This window comes from Manacus candei, unplaced genomic scaffold (assembly GCF_025592945.1).
Source record: "Manacus candei isolate 608988 ecotype Guabito, Panama unplaced genomic scaffold, ASM2559294v1 h1tg000107l, whole genome shotgun sequence".
NCBI classification, from domain to species: domain Eukaryota; kingdom Metazoa; phylum Chordata; class Aves; order Passeriformes; family Pipridae; genus Manacus; species Manacus candei.
This window is the reverse complement of record NW_026138155.1, coordinates 36,620-58,965: the sequence shown is the minus strand read 5'-3', so window position 1 is coordinate 58,965 and position 22,346 is coordinate 36,620. Positions and strand designations below refer to the sequence as shown.

At 47.6% G+C, this 22,346-nt stretch overlaps 1 protein-coding gene across 2 annotated transcripts in view; it reads left to right on the top strand.

The window, feature by feature from the left end:
• FRAS1 (Fraser extracellular matrix complex subunit 1) overlaps nt 1-22,346 on the top strand; it is a 98,971-nt gene that overhangs the window by 64,640 nt on the left and 11,985 nt on the right. The window contains exons 27-52 of one of the 2 annotated variants that reach the window (XM_051769420.1): nt 445-529; nt 2,170-2,496; nt 2,988-3,141; nt 4,970-5,148; nt 6,777-6,893; nt 8,482-8,596; nt 8,801-8,938; nt 9,127-9,159; nt 9,828-9,959; nt 10,320-10,445; nt 10,853-11,100; nt 12,282-12,430; nt 12,875-13,037; nt 13,731-13,866; nt 14,168-14,364; nt 14,565-14,718; nt 15,088-15,351; nt 15,457-15,645; nt 16,047-16,166; nt 16,586-16,765; nt 18,612-18,736; nt 19,293-19,433; nt 20,028-20,258; nt 20,359-20,472; nt 21,477-21,627; nt 22,064-22,223. In XM_051769420.1, coding sequence (XP_051625380.1) covers nt 445-529; nt 2,170-2,496; nt 2,988-3,141; nt 4,970-5,148; nt 6,777-6,893; nt 8,482-8,596; nt 8,801-8,938; nt 9,127-9,159; nt 9,828-9,959; nt 10,320-10,445; nt 10,853-11,100; nt 12,282-12,430; nt 12,875-13,037; nt 13,731-13,866; nt 14,168-14,364; nt 14,565-14,718; nt 15,088-15,351; nt 15,457-15,645; nt 16,047-16,166; nt 16,586-16,765; nt 18,612-18,736; nt 19,293-19,433; nt 20,028-20,258; nt 20,359-20,472; nt 21,477-21,627; nt 22,064-22,223 — 4,128 coding nt within the window. The other variant, XM_051769421.1, reaches the window with a different exon arrangement.

The window sequence follows — 22,346 nt, the reverse complement described above, 5'->3', positions numbered from 1 at the left end:
CAGGGAAGCACACCTCTCCCTGCTGTTAATTCAACTACCAATTTACTTATGCTCTGTCATGCTATAACTGAGGGTTAATCCTGGCAATCCTGGAGCTTCTGTTCTGAGGCCAGAAAAGTGACTTTTTTCTTTTGCAGCAAAGAGCTGACATTTAGAGTTGGCACTTTATCTTGGAGGTGCCATCCGATGTGGATAACATGAGTTAAAGGGAAATGAGGGTGTACTATTACAGAGCTAAAGGCAATTTATTACGTGTTGTGACTGTTGTGAATCCTCAGGAAAAAATACTATAAAAACAGAATTGAAAAAACTTGAGTTAAAGCTTGTGTCACCGAGCCAGTCATTTTTACTGAATATATAATATGTTTATCATTATTGAGTCCTGCAAAAGCACTTCATTAATTTATATTATCCTGTATTTTGACTTGTTGGGGACTTTTTTAGGAAAGGAAAGTTTTCCTTGAAGGTCAGCGATCAACAATCCTTCTCCTTCCCTGAGGTGATCAACATTCAAGCGTTTTCAACACAGGTAACGTAACCAAGCTTGGAAACAACCCTGAATTTTGTACCATTTGGAGCCCTGGTTTCTTGCAGGGATAACAAAGGAGCTGGGCAGAACTTGAGCTGGAGTTCAGGTCAGGCAAATCAGACTCAGCTCTCCCTTAGGAGAGGCAGCCAAGAGCCACATGGAAGAAGGACTTGGGGAAGTGACTGAAGAAGTTGGCCTGTGTCATTTTGCTTGTGCAGGGAGTTGCAGCTGTGCAATCATAGAGAAATTATCAGGGAGGGCTAAGGAGTCCCTGCTGCTCCAATTATCCTTTGGATCTGTGGATGCTCTGGTTCAGCCTCTTACTGCAGGGCAATTGAGCCGTGATTGATCCCGATGGCAGGGCTGCTTTGACACTCAAGCTTAACGCTCTGTTCTAGGACAGTTGGGAATTAAATCAGCATGAGCTGCTTAAAGTGTGTCTCTTAAACTGCTCCCCACTTCTGGGCAAGCTGATGGTACTGCCAAGTGCCCCTGTCTTTTATTATGGTTATTTAAAGTCTGTGGAACAATATTGTGGAGGGGCCTCACCCCAGAGGTGGTACAGGCATCTTAACTGGGGCCAGGTTTCCAAGGAGGCTTTGCAGCTTTGCACTGAGCTTTTTCCAGAGTGGAGAGCTCTAGCAGAAGTTGTGGCTACTTGGCATATTCTTACAAATAAAGAGACTTTAAAGTGCATCCTCAGAGAGGCATTAAATGGCTTGATAAGAACTCTTTTAGTGCCAACTCCTTCCTGCCTACAAGCCTGGCTCAGCCTCCATCCCCACCACGAGTAATTTATATTCCATATTAGTCATTCCCATAACTTCTGGAAATTAGAAGTGTTCTATTTTGTCCTTTCGTGTAAGACAAAGTGTGGATTTGGATCCTGCCGGGTGTATATTGATTCTGGCTGGCACTGAGATCTTTGCTCAGTCTAATTCCTGTTTACCCCAGTAGGACGTTCACCTAAGTAAGAGCTGCAGTGGCTGCCCCACAATACATAAGTGAGCTTTAATGGTAGGAATTTTGCCTGTTGATCCCTAATAACCCTCAGAAGTCGTGCACAGGTGATGTGGCAGCAGGAATGTTCCCAGGGCTTTGTCCCTGTGGGATCTCCTCCCTCCCGAGGCAGCACATTCCCAATGGCAAAGGATGTTTATTGGGATCAATAGACACTGCAGATTTAAACTTTCTTGACAACTGAAAAGTAAAGAACTAATTTAAACCAGCAGAAATGTGGGATCTTTGGTGTAGGTTGAATAAGGCTGTGGGGAATCTTAAAAATTAAATAACTGCTGGTGCTGATGACACCCATTTTGCTGTCATCTCAAAAGGCTAATGAAGGTCAGCTGGAGTCAGATGCTTTCTGTGTAAATATCCCAAGTTTTTTCCTTTCCTAAGCTTACTGTGGCATGAGAATCTTCTTTTAATGTGACTAATTCAGTCTAAATGCTAAATATTCTTAGATCTGGCCACAGGGGAGAAAGGTGTGGAGAGTGATTTTCTGCTTCTTAGAAACAGGAGATTTCCAGGGATGAAGCGAGCTGGTTTCCTTAACCCCAAACTCTTCATTCCAGACTTTAATCATGATCCAATCTCCAAGGTTTAGCGACCACCTCAGAGCTGCTTTTGCGTTTCAGGCCCCGTCTGTGATCAGAAACGAGCCCCTCCTCGTCGGCAGAGGGGGAAGCGGGACGATAACAGAGCAGCTGCTTGGCATGAGGGACAGTGACAATCCTCAGGACGTCGTGCTGATGGTTGTGGAGCCTCCACGCCACGGGCAGCTGCTCAGAGCTCCTGGGGACTCGGCGTCTTCCGTCCGCACGTTCCGCCCGGATGAGCTCGCGGGGGGCCGGCTGCGTTACGCTCACGACGGCTCTGCCAGCCGGGATGATGCCGTCCTCCTGCAGGTGAACGATGGGTTCCACTTCCAGAACATCCTGTTCCGCATCAGGATCGCTCCCGAGGTATGTGCTGTGACAGGAACCCCGGCAGGCAAATTGAAAGTCTGAAACCGCTCCTGCGTCCAGCCCTGACATCCGCGTTTCAAGTGCCTTGAATTAATGTGGGATAAAGATTTGGAAAAAGAAAAAAAAGCCACAGGAATAATTTGAAGGCTAGAAAACCCACTAAGTAGCAAAAGATTTTTGGTGGATGCTCAGACAGAATGAGGATGGTGATAAAGGACAAAATTGTGGAGGGAGACTCAGGTCAGGAGGGTTTAGGGTCAGTGACAGGAAATTAGGAATCAGAGGACAAGGTCAGTTCTACAGGCTGAGAATTGGGTCTGAGGGATACAGGTGAGGGGTGCACAACCCCTCTGGAAGCAGACAACCAGGGTGGGATGCACGAGAAATTCCAGAATACTCTTGATCCTTTTCCCTTGAAAATCTGTTTCCGTCAGGGCAGCTTTACTGACATTCCAATAAGCCTTTTCCTGCTGTCCCCCTGCCCTCAGGGTGACAGGAGCCCTCGGCTGGTAACAAATTCCCTGGTGTGGGTGCCCCAGGGAGGCATGCTCCAGATCTCCAAGACCATCCTGCACGCCGAGCTACCCGGTGCCCGGGACTCCGAGATCACCTACACCATCACCAAGGACCAGCCCAGGCATGGTAAATATCTTTGGAATTCTGTTGTCAAAGAGCAGCTTTCCATCCCACTTCCATGGGGTTTTGCCCACATCCAATAGAATTTTCGGGAATATTTCCTTATAATACTACACTGGATAAGTGCTGCCAAACTCATCTTTTTCCACTTCAAATGGGCATGCAAAGTAACAAAGTACTTTTGCCCTACCTGGTCATCTGATCCTGTCCTTTCTCCCGTGGGAGTGAAATCCTGGTGGATTTACAGCCCTGAGAGAGCAGAATCTTACTGCTAAAAGATACTGTTCTACAATGAATGCCTAGTTTAAGAGGAGCACAGGGTAATATCTGTCTCTAGAAACTTCTGAGCAAAAGTTTACCTTGAAGAATTCCCTAAATTCCATGACATTTGATTTAATTTGTACCAGTGGAAGGGGTTGCTGGCTCGAACGGAAATTAGTGACATTTGCATCTGTAGATAATTCTTGTCCCCAGATTCCTTTGGGGAGGCTCTGAGCTCGTCTCTCAGAGCAATGACTTTCCCTGGCAACCCTGTGCTTAGAAAGTGTTTTCTGGGAACAGTCTGAGGAGGAGCATGGAAGGTTCTGGGATTTGTGGCTGAGCAATAAATGGAGAGAAACTGGATGGAACAGAGAAGGCATCATATGTGGAGGGAAAGGAAATATGGAGAGGAAAAAAAACCGTGTTCTTTTCCCACTCAGCATCACCATTTTCTTCACTAAAACCATGTCTTTAAATAACATATTATGCATTTCTAAGAAATGATACCACATTTAATTTGCTGAGCCAGAGAAAATTAGAGGGTCCCTCTAGCAACATCCGTGGGGTTTTATTGCCTTGTGCTGTGAGGACGGGCTGTTTTCTATGACAGCTGCCAGCACCTGATGGAAACAGAGATCATGTGAGTTCTGCAGGTTAGAAGAGAAATAATTAATTTGTATTCCCCCTTTAGTTTTCTGCAGATGAAGGTCTGTCTTCTCATTTTTAATAAGCATTTACATGAAAACAGGAATTTTTTCCCTGAGGAGCTTGTCTCCTGCTACCTAACCCTAACTAAAATTTATAATCCTGTGTTTGTATCACCATAATTATCTCTGCTGAGATTAATTGCAAGAACACAAACGGGTTTGTAGCTGCAGGTGAGGAATAAGCAGCAAAAATCAATGATCTTCAAAATTTTATCTAAAATACTGTTTTGCAGAAAGTGAGGGAAAAAATTAACAGAGAGAAATGTAGAAAATGAGTCCTGAATCCGAGAGGGCTTATCTGCCTAACTTAGTCTGTGAGTGATGAAGAAGATATTCATACGTGTAGAAAATATATAATTTGATTTTTAGATTTTTAGGGGAACTCCCAGGAGCTAACACGTAAGATTTGGAATGTAATTAGGGCACTGATAAGGGAATATTAGCACAGGGTTGGATGATCACATGGAAGTGTGATATTTCAACTTGCTGAATTATTTTCTTGTTGCTCCAACTGTTCGAGGGTGGTTTGGGGAAACGAAATGAGATGAGTATTTTGCACAACGGAATGATTAATAATCAATCATCAGAATTATCAATCTGTTTAACAGAATTAATTAACAAAGTGCTAATTCTGATGTGAACCTCAAAAAAGCCAAGTGCAATTGGAGATTTCTGTTCAGAAAAATCCACTGGGGGGGCTTTTCAGCATAATAAGTTCCCAAAAGAACTAGAAAAGAGCTGACCTCAAAGAGATGAGTCTGCTGCGTTCTGACCCCGAGGCTGTGCCCTGGAAGGGAAGATGGAGAACCTGCTGCAAGGCACCTCTCCCTCCTTGTGTTCTCACAAGTGCCCTTGGCTTTTCCCAGGGGAAGTGGTGCTCCTGGTCCCGATGCCGGCGGACGGCCCCGCAGACTCGTGGCAGCTTTTGCCCGATGGAAGAGCAGCCTCCCCCACGGCCTCCTTCACCCAGCAGGACATCAATGATGGCATTGTGTGGTACAGGCACTCCGGAGCTGAAGTGGAGAGCGACTCCTTCCAATTCCAGGTACTCCTCATCAAATTCATTCCTGTAGGGAATTGATATAAATTAGTATAAAAATAAATTCCTGGAGGGTCACGTGGCAATTCTCTTGAGATGACTCCTCTTGCTGCTCCCTGTATCCTGTGATCTCAGGTTTTAAAAATGGCACAGGTCAATAAACACTTGTGTTTGCACACAGACTGATGTGTCTGTAGGTACACGTTGGGTGCCTGAAGATGACATGCAGCTCATATCCCGGATGTTTGGATGCCCCGTTTGCAGCTCAGACAGGAGGTTTGACCCCTTGGTGCTGCCTGGCAAATACATCACCCTCTCATAACACCTGTAATATTTCCACCAAGTGTTCCAAGTGCCTTTTTAAAAATGGTTTTGCAAGCCCCAAAGCCACACACAACCCTCCTGCTGCCTCCCCTAAGCTAATAATTTGATTTTGGCTGGAGAGTCCTTTGTCTTGCAAACAGACAAAAAGGTAGAAGAACTCCCCAGCAGCTGGAAAACAAAAATAAATCCCACCTCCCCGCAGGTTTAACAGCCATAAAATTCCTCAGACAGGTCCTTGCTGTTTGCTGGGAAGGTTTAACAGCCTCCCCTAACGCTAAGCCCACGCCAACACTTGCACTCAGTGTTTGTTACATCTGGTTTACAAGGCAGAAGCAATTACTGTAGCACCGGAGAGGCAATTAAGGTAATTTCTAAAGTAATTAACATAAGTGATAATGAGGAATTTGTGAGCGTCAGTGTTGAACAAGCTAATCTTTAGCTTAATTGCTGCGTTCCTCTTGTAGACCATGCATTTTGCATGAGTTGGATGTTTGGGTTTGGTGTCTGGGAGCAGGAGCAATAATTGTACAGAGAACTATGAGAGGGAGCTGGGGTTACTGGGATCACACTGGGACGCCGTGGCACACCTGTCCAAGCCTTGAGCCCTGGGTTGGGGCACCTCAGAAAGGGCCAGCACTTTCATCACTATTGTGACAGAGCACATGCAGCAAATGGCTAAAATCATGTCGTTCATTTAATCACAACATGTATTTTTATGCGTTTTCTTGAAATGGAGCTTCACAAAGGGAGCTGTATTTCTTTGTCTACCTCACCTCAGGACTGCTGGGAACATGTGCAGGCTCACCTCTAGGGAATGGTTCTGGTCCTCTGAATTTTTAGCAATTCAATAGCATTTGCTTTATATGTCTTCACTGCAGACCTGCAATTATGAGTTAGATACCCTTGCCTTCACTTTTGGGGTTATAGTGGTGTATGGAAAATGTTTGTGGGTCTGTGAAACACAACCTGTCGTGGAAGCTGTTGGGCTCACAGGGAGCCACTGCCAAGGCAGCGCCACTAATAAAAGACCAGTTATTTTCACCTTTGTCAGCACAATCTCATTTTGAGGGGGGGAGGAAGGTTTAAGAAGCCACTATTTTTGCTGTTCCTGGGATGAAAGGTTCCACTAAGCTGCACAGGCAGTTGGAGTAAAACTGAGGAAATCTGTGGCAGGGACTGGGGGAAGCAGAAGAGGAAAGGTGTCTCTTTGCCTTCCCAGACCAGGAGGAAAGGAGAGGTAAAGTATGAAGTGCAGTAGAAATGCAGGGGTGTTCTGTCAGGTATCCATTCACATGATCTTTCCTTTCCAGGTGTCCAGCTCTGCCAGTCCACAAACCACCTTGGAAAGCCACGTGTTCAATGTTGCTGTTCTGCCCCAGACACCCAGAGCACCTCAGCTTTCCCTGGGCTCCTCTTTGCACATGGCTGTAAGTGGTACACCAGACAGCTGGAGTAGGAATGGGAAAACAAGAAAGGTTAGAAGAGTAAATGGTGGGGAGGGTGGAGAAAATACCATGGAACGTTGAAAAACTCGGTATTATAAGTGATGAATGTCTAGACTGTGTTAATAGAAAAGGTGATCTTGAAGTTTAAAGCTGATTTTGTAGACTCAGACTTTGGGGTAAGCCTTCTCCACATGTCCCCATCACATGTGGGTGAAGTCCAGCCTTCCCTTCTACTCCTGCTGTCTCCTGCCTGCCAGACAGGACCAGGAAAGGCCAAAGGAGGTGGTGGGAGAGGGATGAGTGAAAACTCCATGGCACAGTGGCCTTGTCAAGGTTTAAAATAGCGGTGACCTTTCCCATGGTAATAAAACATGCTCAGACTGCTACTTAGAGCAATGTATCTTTCTGCTCCCGACTTTCTGTTGTTGTCATTATTGACGAAATTGATGGGAGAGATGTCTGGCAGAGCCACGAGGAGCTGGGTTTTATAGCTAATTACACACCACAAAATTCAGTAGGGCCATAAAATAGACTTTACCTCACCACCTGAGAGTCCTACCTTCGGGAGAGACAAATAGGCCTTGGAGGCAACTGGGAAGCAACCATAACCTTTAATCTTTCCATCATAAAATTGCACTTCCTTGCCTCAATGTGATGGAGTTCTGTTTATTTGTCTTCAGCCTCCTTCAACAATTAGACTTCCAATATGTGAAGTCTTCCCATCCCTCTAGTCTTGACTTGTCCTGCTGGGAAAGGTCAGAAAAAGTTTGGTGACTCTTTGGTGGTTAAACTGGACATAACATAGATACTGTTTTTTCTTCAAGTTACCTGTTCCCCCCATGCTGGTGAAAGGATTTTATTCCTGTTCCTGAACCTTTCATGTTCCAAAGCAGATTAATTAATTGCCTGTATCCTTAATTTAGCTCGTTTTCTCCTTATTTTGCTCAGGATTATGAAATGAGCTGGATGCTTTTCATACCCACTGAGCTGTTTAATTCAGTGACTTCTTGGAGCTGTTAATTCTGCAGGATTAAGGTTCATGAACACATGCAAATTAACTGCTTTTGGGCACCTAAGTCTTTTTCATGCAGCACCCTAATTCCTGTAATGTCTTGCCTGCCTTTGGCTCATAATAATCCTGTTATGGAAGGATCAGAGCAGTTTTAGACAGGTTTAAAACAAAGAGGGAAAAGCTACTCTCTATTCCAATGAAAGGGTTGAGTCATTTTTAGAATTACTCTTAAAAGAAAATTAAGTCCAGCCACATCAGACTGTACCAGAAAACTATGTAGGCAGTGACTTATGTCTTTGTCCAGGGAGGTTTTGATCAAACTAGGTTTTCCTTTCTCTCTTTTTAGTTGCTCTAGGTCAGAAGAGAAACCTGTCCAGCTGTGAGTTTGGAGGTTGTACATCTGCAGGGGACAGGGTGTCAGCTTTGGGGTTAAGAACTAGGCCTTTACGTTCAAAGATTGTCTTATATTTAACTTTAGCAATTCTCTTTCAATGCATTTTTGGGTGAACCTTTCCTTGTCTCTGGCCTTGATGCTCTTGGTCTAATGTGTTTATTGAGGTGCTGGAGGACCGTGTGACAGTGATTGAGCCCCATCACCTCTCCTTTGTAGACCCAGAGGTTCCCAGTGAGAAAATCCTGTTCAACGTGACTGTCCCTCTTCTTCCAGGCCAAGGCAAGTGACCCTGTTCAGAACATGGCAGAAAACCATGTTTCCTGAGCACAGAGCATTTTTCCCTCGAGCATCGTCCTGTGGAGGCACCTGTTAATCTGTTCAGCCTCCTTCCTTGGCTTCCAAACGCCTCCTTCCTTAACCCCACTTGCAGCCGTGGAATCAAGTGGCTTCCTCCTGTTCACGCTGGTCTCTCTGCCTCTGTAGGTATCGTGGAGCACAGGGACAGGCCTCTGTCCCCTGTCAGGTATTTCACCCAGGCAGACATAAACCACGGCAAGATTGCCTATCGCCCGCCGACCGCAGCTCCTCACCTGAGGGAGATCATCGCCTTCTCCTTTGCAGGTGAGGCTCACTGTGTTCCCTTTAGGACCTACGGGGAACTGGACTGCTGCTGTTCCTCCTTGGGGAGGAGAGACTCCTGTCTGGCTGAATGTCAGCACTTGCTCTCTCCAAAAGTCTCCAAATCCACGTCAGTAGGTGCTTTCCTGTCCTGCCCGCAGTGACTCTGTGCTTGTGTTTTGTCCTGCCAGGTCTCCCAGAGTCCGTGAACTTCCGATTCACAGGTATGTGAACCACTTGCACTTTTTATCCATCTACCCTGCTACTCCCTGGCCTTTCTTCTGCTGCAGGCACACCTATGGGTGCTCGGTAGGAATTTCTGGAAAAACACATGCCTGGGGAATATTAATTCATCTGAGTCCCAGCAGTGTTTTCTAGAAGCTGAGCTGCAGCTTTAGTAGGGGCATCTTTTTCCAGTGGTTTCCTGGGATCCATCCTAAAAGCCTGATTCATTCCTGTTTTCCCCCTGTGCGAACAAGGAGTTTTATGCTGTTGTTTTTTTTAATACAGCATGGAGACATATCTGCAATTAAATTGCCACGATAAGCTGCTTGCTTGTTTAACACATCCTTCCCTTTCCATACGCTTTCTGGCTTCCACCAGCAAGACGGAGTCCGTGTTCTGACTTAGGAGCCCATCTAACAGATCTGTGGAAGACAGGATGTATACACACAGACTTTCAGAAGTTTTAGAAGAGTTGAGTTAGGGGCAAAGATAAATGCTCTTGGCAGGTGTGAACTGTGTGTCCATAGACAAAGGTGTGGCTTGGAAAGGTGGGAGAGAAGTCAGCGATGTCGGGTGGTGGTTTTGTACAGAAAGGTGCATTTCCCACGTGAGAGTCCCTGCAAACCCATCCCTAAAACACTCAGCCATGGTTTCTGTCTGTGTGCAGTGTCTGGTGGAGAAGACACAACCCCAGAGATGGTGTTTGTCATTCACCTGCTCTCTGCAGAGCAGCAGCCTCCAGTCTTCCAGATCGCAGCGCCGTTCCTGGAGGTCAGCCAGGGGGGCAGAGCCGCCATCGGTGAGTGGGGAGTGAGGTTGTTTGGGATGAGCCACTGCTGCTCGTGTCAGGAAGTTCTCTGGGGGTTTGTAGATACTCCCCTGCTCTATGAACATGTGCACATCTCTCTCCTAAGCCGAGGGTTTGCACGGGGGTCTCTTGTGAGCCACAGTAGCAATATGGGCATCATCAGGAGACTAATTATTTCCATGAAACCAACAGCTCTTGGTCTAGGGCAGCTCCAAAATTATTTTACTTGTCATGTACTGACTGAATTACATGGTTTTTGGCTCCAATCACAATAACACCTCACAAACCCTGAAGGATATCCCAGTGTAGTGTCTGAGGAAGCTGAAGCCACGCTCTCTTTCCCCGGCACAGGGATCCAGTTGGCTGTGAGCGACACGGATACAGCTCCCGAGGGTCTTTTCTTTGAGCTGGTGAAGCCTCCCCATCATGGCATTGTGCTCAAGTACAGTGCAGGAGTGCAGGAGCTCATGAGAGCGGGTGAGTTGAGTAGGAGTTTGCCTCAGTGCAAGTGTGTGCCTGTCCACATGGCTGGTTTAGTTGACCAGGAGTAGAGTCAGATAGCCCTGGCAGATATGGATGCATCCATAGGGAAGCCCTATCTAACTATGAGCTCAGAAATCAGCTGGGAAGAAAGGAGGATGGGTGCCCTCCCTGAGAATCTGGAGGAGTCGCTGTGTCTGTGGAACTGGGAAGTTAACAGCTTCTCCTCTGCCCTGCCAGCTCCTTAATAAATGTCCTCGTAACTCACAGCCCTGTAAGGATGGGATTAAATGCCAGTTTAGTACGTGATTAAGTCTTCTGCTAAACTGGGGCCTTAGGTCATTCAGATTGGATTCCTGCTCTGAACAGAGTCTTCCTGACTTGTGCTGTTTGCTTTTGGGAAGGCGACGCCTTCACCTACGAGGACGTCACTCGGAATGCGCTGCAGTACGTGCACGATGGCTCAGCAGCAGCAGAGGACAGCATGGAAATCTCTGTCACCGACGGTGTCACCACTGTCACCACGGTGCTGAGGGTGGAAGTGTCCCTGCTGGACACCAACGGCCCGCAGCTGGTCCCAGGCTGCTTGCTGGCCGTCACCGTGGCCAGTAAAAGCTCCGTGACTCTCTCTCGGCTGCACCTCGCTTACACTGTAAGTTTTTATCTCCTCCTGAGCCCAGGGAATGCCGCCAGTCTCCCTTGCCTTGTCCCCCACAGCCCCTTCACCACACACCTCCCTGCTGTCAGTGTGGATTCTGCGTAGAGAGCCCGAGTTTTCACTGCTGCCAAGAGGGGAATAACAGACTCTTTCATCCCACAGGGATTTAAGGCTATCCCTGTTGGACTGTAACAGAGGTGAACTGCCATGCTGAACATGAGAGCAGAGTTAATCCCAGATTTTTCTGTCATACGGACTTGCTAATAAAGCACATGCATTTGCTAAGTGTTAATCCTTTGAAAATTTCAGCCCCCTCACCCACCTTCCAAAATTGCCTGGTTCTTTTTCTGGGCAGATTTGAAGGGGGAAGGATTAAACAAGCCAAGATGCTGCACGGCTTGGTGGCTTGAGTTGGTCCCAGGGGTTGTGTGCTGTGCAAGAGTTATCCTGCTGGTGACATTCCCAGGAAAGGTGCTTTACTCCTTGCAGATGATTTGGCAGCCAGTGCATTAGCAGTGGGGTTTGGGTCTGAGATTGTGAGGCTGGAGAGATCTGAGGTGGTGGCTGTCAGAGAGATGATTGGGGATGTTTTTTCCAAGGGATCACTCTGGATAAAAGTCTGGGGTCTGTCCTGTACTTCTTTTAAAAGAGGAAGGCTGACAAGAGAGTTATTCAGGTTTAATCTCAGTAAGAGAACAGTTAGGCAAAAGAGGATTTCATTCCTGACCCATATGGTGATTTCTGCTCGGGTCTCATTTTTCGGCCAACCAGCAAAAACTCTTCTCAGGAAAGATGAGCTGTGATATCATAGAGGTGATTGTACTTAATGTAGTTGAAAAGAGGCAAAATCAGCTTTTATTTTAGCGTGAAGTACTTGGAAAATGAAAATACCAGGTTTATGTCTGGGAGACTGTGTTGATGTGATACCAGGGAACAAAGAAAACCTCTCTGAGCTGAGAAAAAATGAAAATACATTTTGTGGTAGAGTTTGAAAATGTCAACCCATTTGACTCTCTTCTCATCAGGAGAGCTTCATTTAATATTCATCCGTGGATCTGACCCAGCTAGGCAGATACAGTTCCCTGCAAAACACTTGTTCCTCCTTCCATTTTTAGTGGAGGAAAGCAATGGCTAATTTTCCCTGTTTTGATTTGGTTTGTTCCTTCATGTTTTAGGACAACAATTCTCCTGACTCAGAGATAAGAATCCAGTTGATATCTCTGCCTGCATATGGAACCCTCTTACAGATGTCGGGCTCCCACGATGAAGAGCTTTCCAAGGTTTATAATTTCACCATGGAGGATATCAACAGCCAGAGGATCAGGTAGCAAAGAGCTATTCTCCTTCAAACCATGCCAGTTAAAAGCTCTGTGGGTTTTCCCCAGGGATCTCTGGGCTATGTTATGTTAGTGCAATGTTTCAAAGGTATTTTTCCCTTTCTTGTCCCTTGTATCCTCTGGGATTATGGATAAGAGCATTTTCTCTGTGCAGAATTAGGTGTTTCTGCATGTCTGAAATGCCAATACTTGGTGTAGCTTCAAATTAGGGGGATTTTTTCTATGTCTGTGATGTCATGGTGACACTTTATGTAGGCAACACCTAAACCAGTGATTTAAAAGAATTCGGGGAACGAACATGAGGGAGGGTTGGGAACTGAGATGCCATCTCTCTTCCAGGAGGTGTGTGCTCACCTCTGACTGCAGGGGCAGGGTGTAGTTTCCTGACTGTCAGTGGGACTCCCTGACCTGGGCTGTGTTTGGTTCCACAGCTACTCCACCACGTTTGAGACCAGCAATCAGCCCGTTACGGACATCTTCCACTTCGCTGTTCTTGATGCCGACGACAACCGGCTGGACAGGCAGATGTTCACCATCACTATCACACCTGCCCACACCCTGCCTTCACTCATTGCTTTTGCTGACCACATCACTGTAAGTGGCTGCCCAGGATACTGGAAACAGGGAGAAAAATGACTTCCAAGTGAGGAATTGGACAGTTTTTTTCCTGGACCGAGGGGAAATCACTGATAAAATAGAGTGCTGCACATACAATGCTGGGAACGCAAAGGGTTAACAAATCACTTGGAGGCCAGAGGAGGCTGACAGTCCACCTGCATCTCTGAACCTCCTCTGCTTACCCCTAGTCAGGAGCTGGTTCTCCCTAAAGTGTCCTGTTGATATCAGTGGAACAAGTCTGACTTATCCCTGTCCAATATTTTGTCCCTTATTTCACCAACCTGTGTGTAAAGTCTGAAAACACCTGGTGCTTTGGACTGACACACAGCATTTCACACTCCTTATTGAAGCCTTTTGAAGCCTCCTTTCCAGCTTTGCATTCCCCCTCCCTTGCCTTCAAAAGGCTCTCTCAGCCAGAAATGCATTTTCTTGCCTTCCAAGAGGTCAGAGTGACTCTGCCAGTTCTCTTCCTGCCCTGATGAAGCCCTCACAGGCTCCTCTTGGGGGCCAGGCAGGCTTTGTTCTTCCCATCTCACCTCACCTCCCAGCTGATTTCCTACCTGACAGATCTAGGGGAGGATGGGACAGCACTCCAGAACCTGGGCAAACCTATTCCATGGAGGCAGCCTTGTTCAGTAAGGATTTGTGTTGTGTGCTCTTGCTTTCCAGGTGGATGAGGGGGGCAGGATCCCACTGCTGGCTGGTCACCATTTAACTGCTGGTTATGATACTGCTGCCAAGGAAGACCTGAGGGTCATGGTTGTCACTCTGCCTATGTATGGCTACATCCAAAACACCAAGACAGGTAAACTGCTTGGCTCTCTCCTCTTCCCCCTGGCTGGTTTGTAACCCTAACAGGATCATACCTATCATATCCTGTGGATGTGATCACTTGTGCTATGCCTAAAACTGCAGCTTCCACTCCAATGCACCAGAGTTTGCTTTCCTTAAAGATGTGGAAATCCATGTTGTAGGAAGTAACATGCATCCTTCTGCAGCCTTCACAATATGCCATTCTTCTCCTAACCCTGCTGCTTTTATGTTTAGTTTATTAGTGACTTCAGTTTATCAGAACACCCCTTCACTAGTGATATTCTGGTTTGCAGGTGAGAGTTTTGGCCCACAGAGTGAGTCTGCTGGCACCACAGACGCATCCTTTTCCCTTCAAGATGTCCTGGAGAACAGCATTTACTACTTCCAGAGCGTCCATGAAAGCATTGAGCCCACGAGTGATGTTTTCAGCTTTTATGTGAGCGATGGCTTCAGCCAGTCTGAGGTGCAGAGCATCAACATCACGATCCAGGTACACCCGTACTCGCTGGCTGCCAGAGCCCTCTCCTTTCACACAGACACTTTTCAAGTGCAAACTTTGCTAGACTCTGGCTAGATTTGGACAGACTGGTGATGTCAGCACCAGTACTGTCATTTGGGAACTTGTATTTCATTCAGGTGGGTCTTTTCCCTGTGTTCATTTCCCTTTTTTGACTGTGTGTCTTTGTGCAGAGACAGAATGATGAGCCCCCCAAGATGGTGCTGGAGCCTGTCCGAGTGCAGGGGAGCTCAGGAGTGGTTGTCACCAATGCCTCCCTCAACCTACAGGACTTGGACACCCAGAACAGTGAGCTGGTCATTGTGGTGAGCCAAAGTCCTGAGCATGGTAAGTCCCGACAAGCTGAGGAGGTGAGGGAGAGGAGGTTTTTTTGTGTCAGTGTCTGTCTGTCTTCATACCTGTGTGTGTAACAGCCCCCTATGTGAGAGAGGAGCCTGGCCTGTTGGATAAAGCACATTTGGATCAGCAGCCATGGGATTGTGCTTCAGAACAGCAGAACTCTCTATTTGAGAGTTGTCCCTCACTCTCTGGGGGAGGAGAAAGGGGGGCTTCATGCATTTCCCTGGGAAGTTCCCTCTGTGTTCCCCCCTTTCCTCTTGCCCAGCAGTGGCAAAGCCGGGCAGGGTGTCAGTGAAGGCTTGTGTCCCCAGCAGGCTGCCTTATTCCCATCATTTTGATCCGTCTGTTGTTTCCCAGGTCACCTCCGCAGGAGACAAAGCACGGCAGAGCCCCCAGAGCATGGGCATGTGCTGTCCAGGGGCTCTTCTTTCACCTACCAGGACATTCTGGATGAGCTGATCGTTTATACCCGGAGCGGTGCAGCAGCACAGACAGACGAGTTTGGCTTCTCCATCACGGATGGGCTCTACACACAGGCAGGGAGGCTGGAATTCTCCATGGAGCTGCCCAAGAAGCAGCCACCCACGTTACCTGTCAACAGGGACCTGCAGCTCCCAGCTGGTACGAGGAGAATGGTGTTGCTCTGTGGTGCTGGATGGTCCAGTCTAAACCAGTCGCTTTGCTGGCCTGGCTGAAGCCGACTGTGCGCTTCTTTCCCTGGTCCAGGCTCTGCAGCTCCACTCACAGCTCAGCACTTGAAGGCAGCAGCTGGTTATTCAGGGGACTCGACGCTTAGATTTGTCCTGAGGAGGGATCCCAGCAGGGGCCGTCTGCAGCTGAGCAAAGCTGATAACCCAGTCCAGATCTCTGCCAAAGGACCCGTCAAAAGTTTCACCCAGGCTGATATAAACAAAGGTGAGAGTGCTGGATTTTAGATAGTCAGTGCAAATATATGTGGCTGGTTTAGGCAGTCCTGCAAGGAGCAGGGAGTTGGATATTTATGGGTCCCTTCCAACTTGAGATAGCCCATGATTCTATGGTCCTTATGAGAGGGGGAGGATGACCTGAAGCAGGGAAGGGAAAGGGAAAGAAGTTCAATAAGGCTGTTAGAGCAGGGCAGAGAAACGTATCATTAAGCAAATGTTAAGAAATCTCTCTCAGCAGGGAAAAAGAATAAAGAGAGAAAGTAATGAAACCCAAATCCAGGAGCTCTGTCCAGCCCCAAGTCCCTCACCTGATGGTGTCTGCTTCCAAACTACAAATGAAATGATGCAGCCTGTAATAAACCACCTCTTTTCTCCTGTCCCTCTCTCCAGGGCAAGTGGTTTACAGCCACAAGAAAGGGGATCCTGGCGGAAATTTCCCCTTCACCTTTGATGTGATCGATGCAGATGGCAACAAACTGACGGACCAGGTTTTCCATATCCGTGTACTAGGTAAAAGACAGTGCTGAAGTTATGGTCTCTTTGCTGCAGAGCTCAGGACTTCACAGATTCCCATCCCACATGTATGGCAAGTGAAGATGTAGTTCTTGAGGCGGAGTTTTGATGCTCTGTCAATTCAAAGGCCTTTGAAGTGAGAGGCATGGGGAGAGTTTGTGGGTGTAAGGATTAGTTCTCAGACTTGTAACAAACTCACTGAACAGGTAGAAAAATTCCCTTTAATATCTTCGTGCAGTTTAGATTGTCTCTGAGGCATTCTAACGTTGCCATCCCCTCAATTAATCCTGTTTCAGAATTATCAAAACATTTGTGTGTGTGTTGTCTTTTGCTTGAGCACAAGTACCTGATATGAATAACACCAAAGGAAGGAGGGTGACTGTCTCCTAACTCAGCTTTGTATTTAACCCTTCCAGAGGACAGATTTCCCCCCTCCATCGTCACTAACAAAGGGCTGGTGTTGGATGAGAACTCGGCGAAGACAATCACAACCCTCCAGCTCTCGGCCACTGACCAGGACAGTGAACCCACCCAGCTCCAGTACAAGGTCACCCGGCAGCCACAGCTGGGGCACCTGGAGCACACGGCCTCCCCAGGTGAGCAGAGAAGTGTTTTACTCCATTGGGTCCTTGGAGCAGCAAGGCTTTTGACCCCTAAAGCTTCACTGTGGGAAAAATGTGCTTGGAGGCTGCAGCACAGAATTCTGTTTCCCGTTAGGAATCAAATAGTCATTAGCCCAGGTGAGCGGAGGCAAGGTAGCCTGAGAATCACAGGTGAGGATTTATTCAGCCTTTGGGAGAATTTATGTCCCTGTTCCTGTTTCTGCATGACAGGAAAGCTTTCAGCCTTTGCTGTGAATAGCACAGCGCCCCAGAGAATCCATCCCTTAATGTCCGTGGAAACAGAGCCCACCCTGGGGAACAGACAACTTGTTTTCTCTCCCCCTCTTGGCCAGTATGTTCCTTGATCCCTAAAAACCAGCTTCGTTCCCTAGCTGTGCCTGGAAGAGAGGAAGAGAACTATGCACTGAGTTAGTTTAAAAGGAAGCTCCGTTGGGGTGTGATGGATATGCTGGATAATGAATTCTGGTCCTTCAGAGAGGGGGGTTGATCAATCTGGTGGAACTCCTGCAAATGTGATCTGAATTTTAGAGCTGCCTTCTGTGCCTGCTGACAGTGTGAGTGTGCTGCCCCTCTCTGATGAATTAATCTAAATCTCAGCTGTCATATAATATGCTCTTCTGATTTAATTATACTCATCTAAGATTATATTTCTTCTTAGCATTAGATTTCTCATTAACATGAGATTAAAGTGGAACTATTTGCTATGTGTGTTTTCAAGATACAGACAGTCCCTGTACAGCTAAGTTTTAATGTGTGGTTTGCCTCATCCTCTCATGTTGAAAGGGCAGGAATAATGAATGAAAGTTATAATAAGCAAACCCCCTGCTGAAAGTAAATTAAAAACTTGCAATATTTTTGTCCGAATTGCAAACTAAACAGTGAATCTTGTACTTTGGAGACCTGAGTTAAGGATTTTATCCCTCCTGCTATTTAAAATGTGATGATTCTGATTTCTGTGCTTTTTCCTGTCTGTGATGGACCGAGAAAGATAAAGAGTCACAGACTGGGAAGGAATTGTTTTCGTGATTTAAATGACCTAAACCTAAGGAGAGAGTACTGGAGTGTTCAAAAGAGAACCCAAGCCTTTAAAGCTAATGAGCTCTGAGGAAATCTTGGCTGATCATTCTGGTTTGGCTCATTTATTTATACCAGATCCTGATATCTTTTGTAGTGTGGCCAATACTTGTCAGTAGCCGTTTCGGGTGATAGATTGGTGGCAAACTTTTTGTCGGGGTGTTTGTTGTTGTTAACAGCAGTAAAACTGTCAAACACAGCAGTGACAGTTAAAAAACTCAAGTGCTTTTTAAAATGCTTGTCATGTCCCTTTCTGTGGCTGTGTCACACCTAATGGCCTGTAAAGATGTCACTATAAATCACTGTTGTAAATGGGCCTTAGTCTTTCTAAATGCAGGGGTACAAGGAAGGGCAGAGAGAGCGGAGACTTGGAAGGCATTTTGGAAAACTGCTGGGAGGCCAGGAGACCTTTAGCTCGTGCTCAGTGTTGCCATGGTTGGGTTAGTCCTGCCCAGCAGTGACAATCCAAGTGTTACATGAGCATTTTTCTCCCAGCTTCTCTGCCCCTCAGCCCCCAGAGGCCCATCCCCAACAGGGTGTCCTGACGGTGTGAGGTGCCTTCTTAAGATTGTAAGTCTAGGGAAAAGGCTGGACTTGATTTTGCAGAAGGAGTTTTCAGGAGGCTCTGTGCCAGCTAAAACCCTGGCTCAGCTGAGGTTCATGGGACAGATATATCCAGCTGCCTATAGTTTTTCCCTGCATTGTTCTTTCTATTACACATTTTTCCCTATTATTCTTTTTCCAGGGATGAGAATTAATTCCTTCAGCCAGGCAGACTTGGCCTCTCGCAGCATCCAGTACGTCCACACCAGTGACATGGAAAAGCACATGGATGCCTTCACCTTTTCTGTGTCTGATGGGATGAATGAGGTGAGTCCCAGCGTGGCCTTTGCCCAAGTAAGAACAGAGGGGGCTGCCCTTACTTCTGCTGTGAGAATTCCTACATCCCACAGGGAAAGCAGCGAGCCCTGTGCAGGGAACAGGGAGCCACCTGTGCTGCGGCCTCACGAGACTGGTTTACCAAGATCTGAGTGTCTGGTTTTCAGCTGCTTGCCAATTGCTCCTGGAGCTCAGCTTTGATCCAGTGCACTGACGACGTAGTGACGACAGTCAGACCCTTGGGAAATGTCTCCTTCCTGCTTTCTGAAAGAGGAAAATCATAGCTGCACATAAAGGGAGAGGGGCAAAGTAGAATGAGAGAGGGAGGGAAAGTGGATGCCCATAAATACCACAGAATGAGGGAGACTTAATCAGTGGGGAGGGATAGAAAAGGTCATGTTCACATGATCTGGGCTAAGAAGCTCAGATGTATTCACGAGATAAGGCTGAAATAAGTGACCCGAACTGGGGATCACTGTGGTCTTGCAGTGGAGTTGTACTCTTGGAGGGCTGAATTCATCATGAGAGGCTTTTCCTGCTATTCCAGGTGAGCCAGACATTTGACATCACCATAAACCCCGTGGATGACTCCTTACCCATAGTGCAAAGCCTTGGGATGACAGTTCAGGAAGGGGTGAGAAAAACCATCACCGAGTTTGAGCTTAAAGCAACAGATGCTGACACAGAGGTAAGGCAGGACTTCCCCTCGCCTCCTCCCTCCCCTTTCCTGCTGCACATCTGGGCTGTCAGGAAAATGGGCTTCTGTTTAAAGACAGGCCTGGCCTTGACACTGAGTTTACCAAGGATGGATGAAAATTACATAACATGGATGAAAACGACATTTCCTCTTCCACCTCCTGGGTCTGGCTGAAGGGCTGGCTCTACTTCACTGCTACTTCCCTGCAGCGAGAGCTCTCCTGGCTGCCTGTTACTGCTCTGAGCCAAAATCCTGCCCTGAGGGTTTTTGCTGCCTGGAACAGCTGCAGGATAGGGGGGCTGCTCTTGTGTTCACAGAGCTGTCACAGGGGTGGGAGCCGTCTCAGACCAGCCACACCAGTAGTTTGGTGTGATGATTTGTAGAGAGCCACCTTGGGAGAGGGATGAAGACAGGGCAGGGCTCAGGGGGAACCAGTTCGCTGTGCGGGGCTGCGTTAGGCCCGGTTGGAGACACTGCACTAGGGAAGCTGTCTGGGCAGGGAGTCCCTCTCCAGGCTGGAAGGACACGCCTGTCCTGGTGCTGAGTCCATGTCCCGAGCTTTGCCACTCCGTGTCCTCGGCACAGGTTGAGTCGGTCACGTTCACAGTGGTGCAGCCGCCCCGGCACGGCCTGATCGAGCGCAGCAGTGACAGCGGCCATGGCCACCAGCAGGCCACCACCTTCACCATGGGGGACATCTACCAGAACCGCGTCAGCTACAGCCACGACGGCAGCAACTCCCTCAGGGACCGCTTCACCTTCACCGTGTCCGACGGCACCAACCCCTTCTTCCTCGTGGAGGACGGGGGGAAGAAGGTGAGGGCAGGAGACGAGGTGTGAGGGAGACCTCGGTCCGCCTGGGTGGATGAGGCGCTGACTCCCAGAGTAACGTCCGTCTCTCTGAACTTTTTGTCAGGTCGTGACAGCAGCACCGCAGCACTTCCAAGTGCAAATTCTCCCTGTGGATGATGGGACACCCAGGGTTGTCACCAACCTGGGTTTGCAGTGGCTGGAGCACGTGGATGGCAAGGTAACTGCCTGTGTGAGCTCAGCTTGGATTGTTTCTTAGGCTGTTGCTGGAGCAGGAGCTTAGCAGGTAAACATCCTGATCCCTCAGCATTTTTATTTTTGTGGTAGAGAAAATCCCTCCACCCCAGGGTATATTTTCAGCTTTGCTGATGGTGGAGAAGTCTTGATGATGTTCTGCAGCAGCCATGGCAGAGATACATGGCTTTCCAAAGATATAATGTAGGGATTTCTCGCTGTGACGTGCCTTTGTTTTGCTGAAGTCCAAACAAAACCCCAGGAAACTGTCTCTCTCGGCTTGTTTCTGAGGGCCCAGCATTAACTGCAAAGAAACACTTTGGTTCTTCCTAAGAAAAAAGACTGGAAGACACTATAGTAAGAAATTGTATTAAGAAGTGGCTATCTCAGCTCAAATTCCTGACTTAAAGGAAAAGCACTCCTGCAGCCTCAGGCAGTTCAGTTCTCTCTCTTTCTCCTGCTGTTAAAGGCATTTTCTTTTGGAAGAGAAAGCAAAATGTGGTGGAACTGAGTCAGATCCACGTGAGGACATTTGAAAGAGGCCCTAGTCCAGGCTCCCCAGAGCAGCTTGAACTGTCCTGTTCTTCAACTTGAGGCTGTTTTTTTGCAAATGCATTTTGCAAATGCTTTTTGCAAAGCCAGGCCTCACCTGAGCATCAGCACAGTTCATGGAGCAGAGGTTTTAAGGTGAAACCAAAAAATCTATCCTAGCTTTTAGTCCCGGCTACATAAGGCTGGGCAGCTGCTTCTCAATTTGCTTTTCTTTGAGGCACACACTGATGTGAGGCAAAATTTGAATTCTTCCTGCACTGTCAAACACCTTGTGGGGTGTCCGTCTGTTCACACTGCTCTGTGCTTTCACATCCCTAGATTTTCCCTCATGGAAAACTGTTTGACAGAGGGATCATTGGGCTTTTTGTGTGAACAGTCAAGCAGACTTGCACTGCTGGAGCTCCAGTGTTTTACTCCCGTGGTTTGGCTTTAATCCAGGCAACCAACCTCATCACTAAGAAGGAATTACTGGCGACAGATCCTGACACAGATGACAAACAGCTGATCTACGAGATAACAACTGGTCCCAGAAATGGTCATGTGGAGCACAAGCTGAAACCAGGGACGGCTGTGACCACTTTCACACAGGGTATGGAGCTGGGCTGTGTCCTGCTGCTTTTTTCCTTCCTTTGTTAAGGAAAGAAAAGATGGGAAGGGAGAAGACAAGGGGCAAATCTCCAAAGTATGTAGAAAATAAGCCTTGGACTTTCAGTTGCAGAAATCCTGTGATTTCTTAGTAGATGCCAACCTGTGTCCTGTAGCACACCCAGGTTCTCCAGACTTGTTAGAGCTGGAGACTTGGGACAGTAAAGAGGAGTTGTAGATCATCACAAGGTCTGGTAGATGTGTAGCCAGCAGTGCAGAGCAATGTGTGGAAAGTTCAGTCTTGCAGGGCTGAGGGGCCCTCCATCAGGAAGGGGAGGTGAGGGGGTTACTGCTTCCTGTGGAGACCCCGATCCTTGCGTTGATGTATAAAACTGCTGTTGGATTTCTGTGTCGGCTCACTGGATGTCTCCTCCTGGCAGAGGATGTGAACCAGGGCCTCATTCGGTACGTGATGGATGAGGAGAAGGCTCAGGAGACCACGGACAGCTTTCAGTTCCTAGTGAAGGACAGCAAACCCAACGTGGTCAGTGGCAATGTCTTCCATGTCCAGTGGTCTCTCCTCAGCTTTACACACACAAGGTAAGTGTGATTGGACCCTACAGCGTGGGAATGAAATTCTGTCCATGAGGACAGGGGTCTGCTGGGCTAAACCACGGAACAGCTGCCCTCTGCCCAAGTCCCTGGTTATTAGTGTCCCTCGGA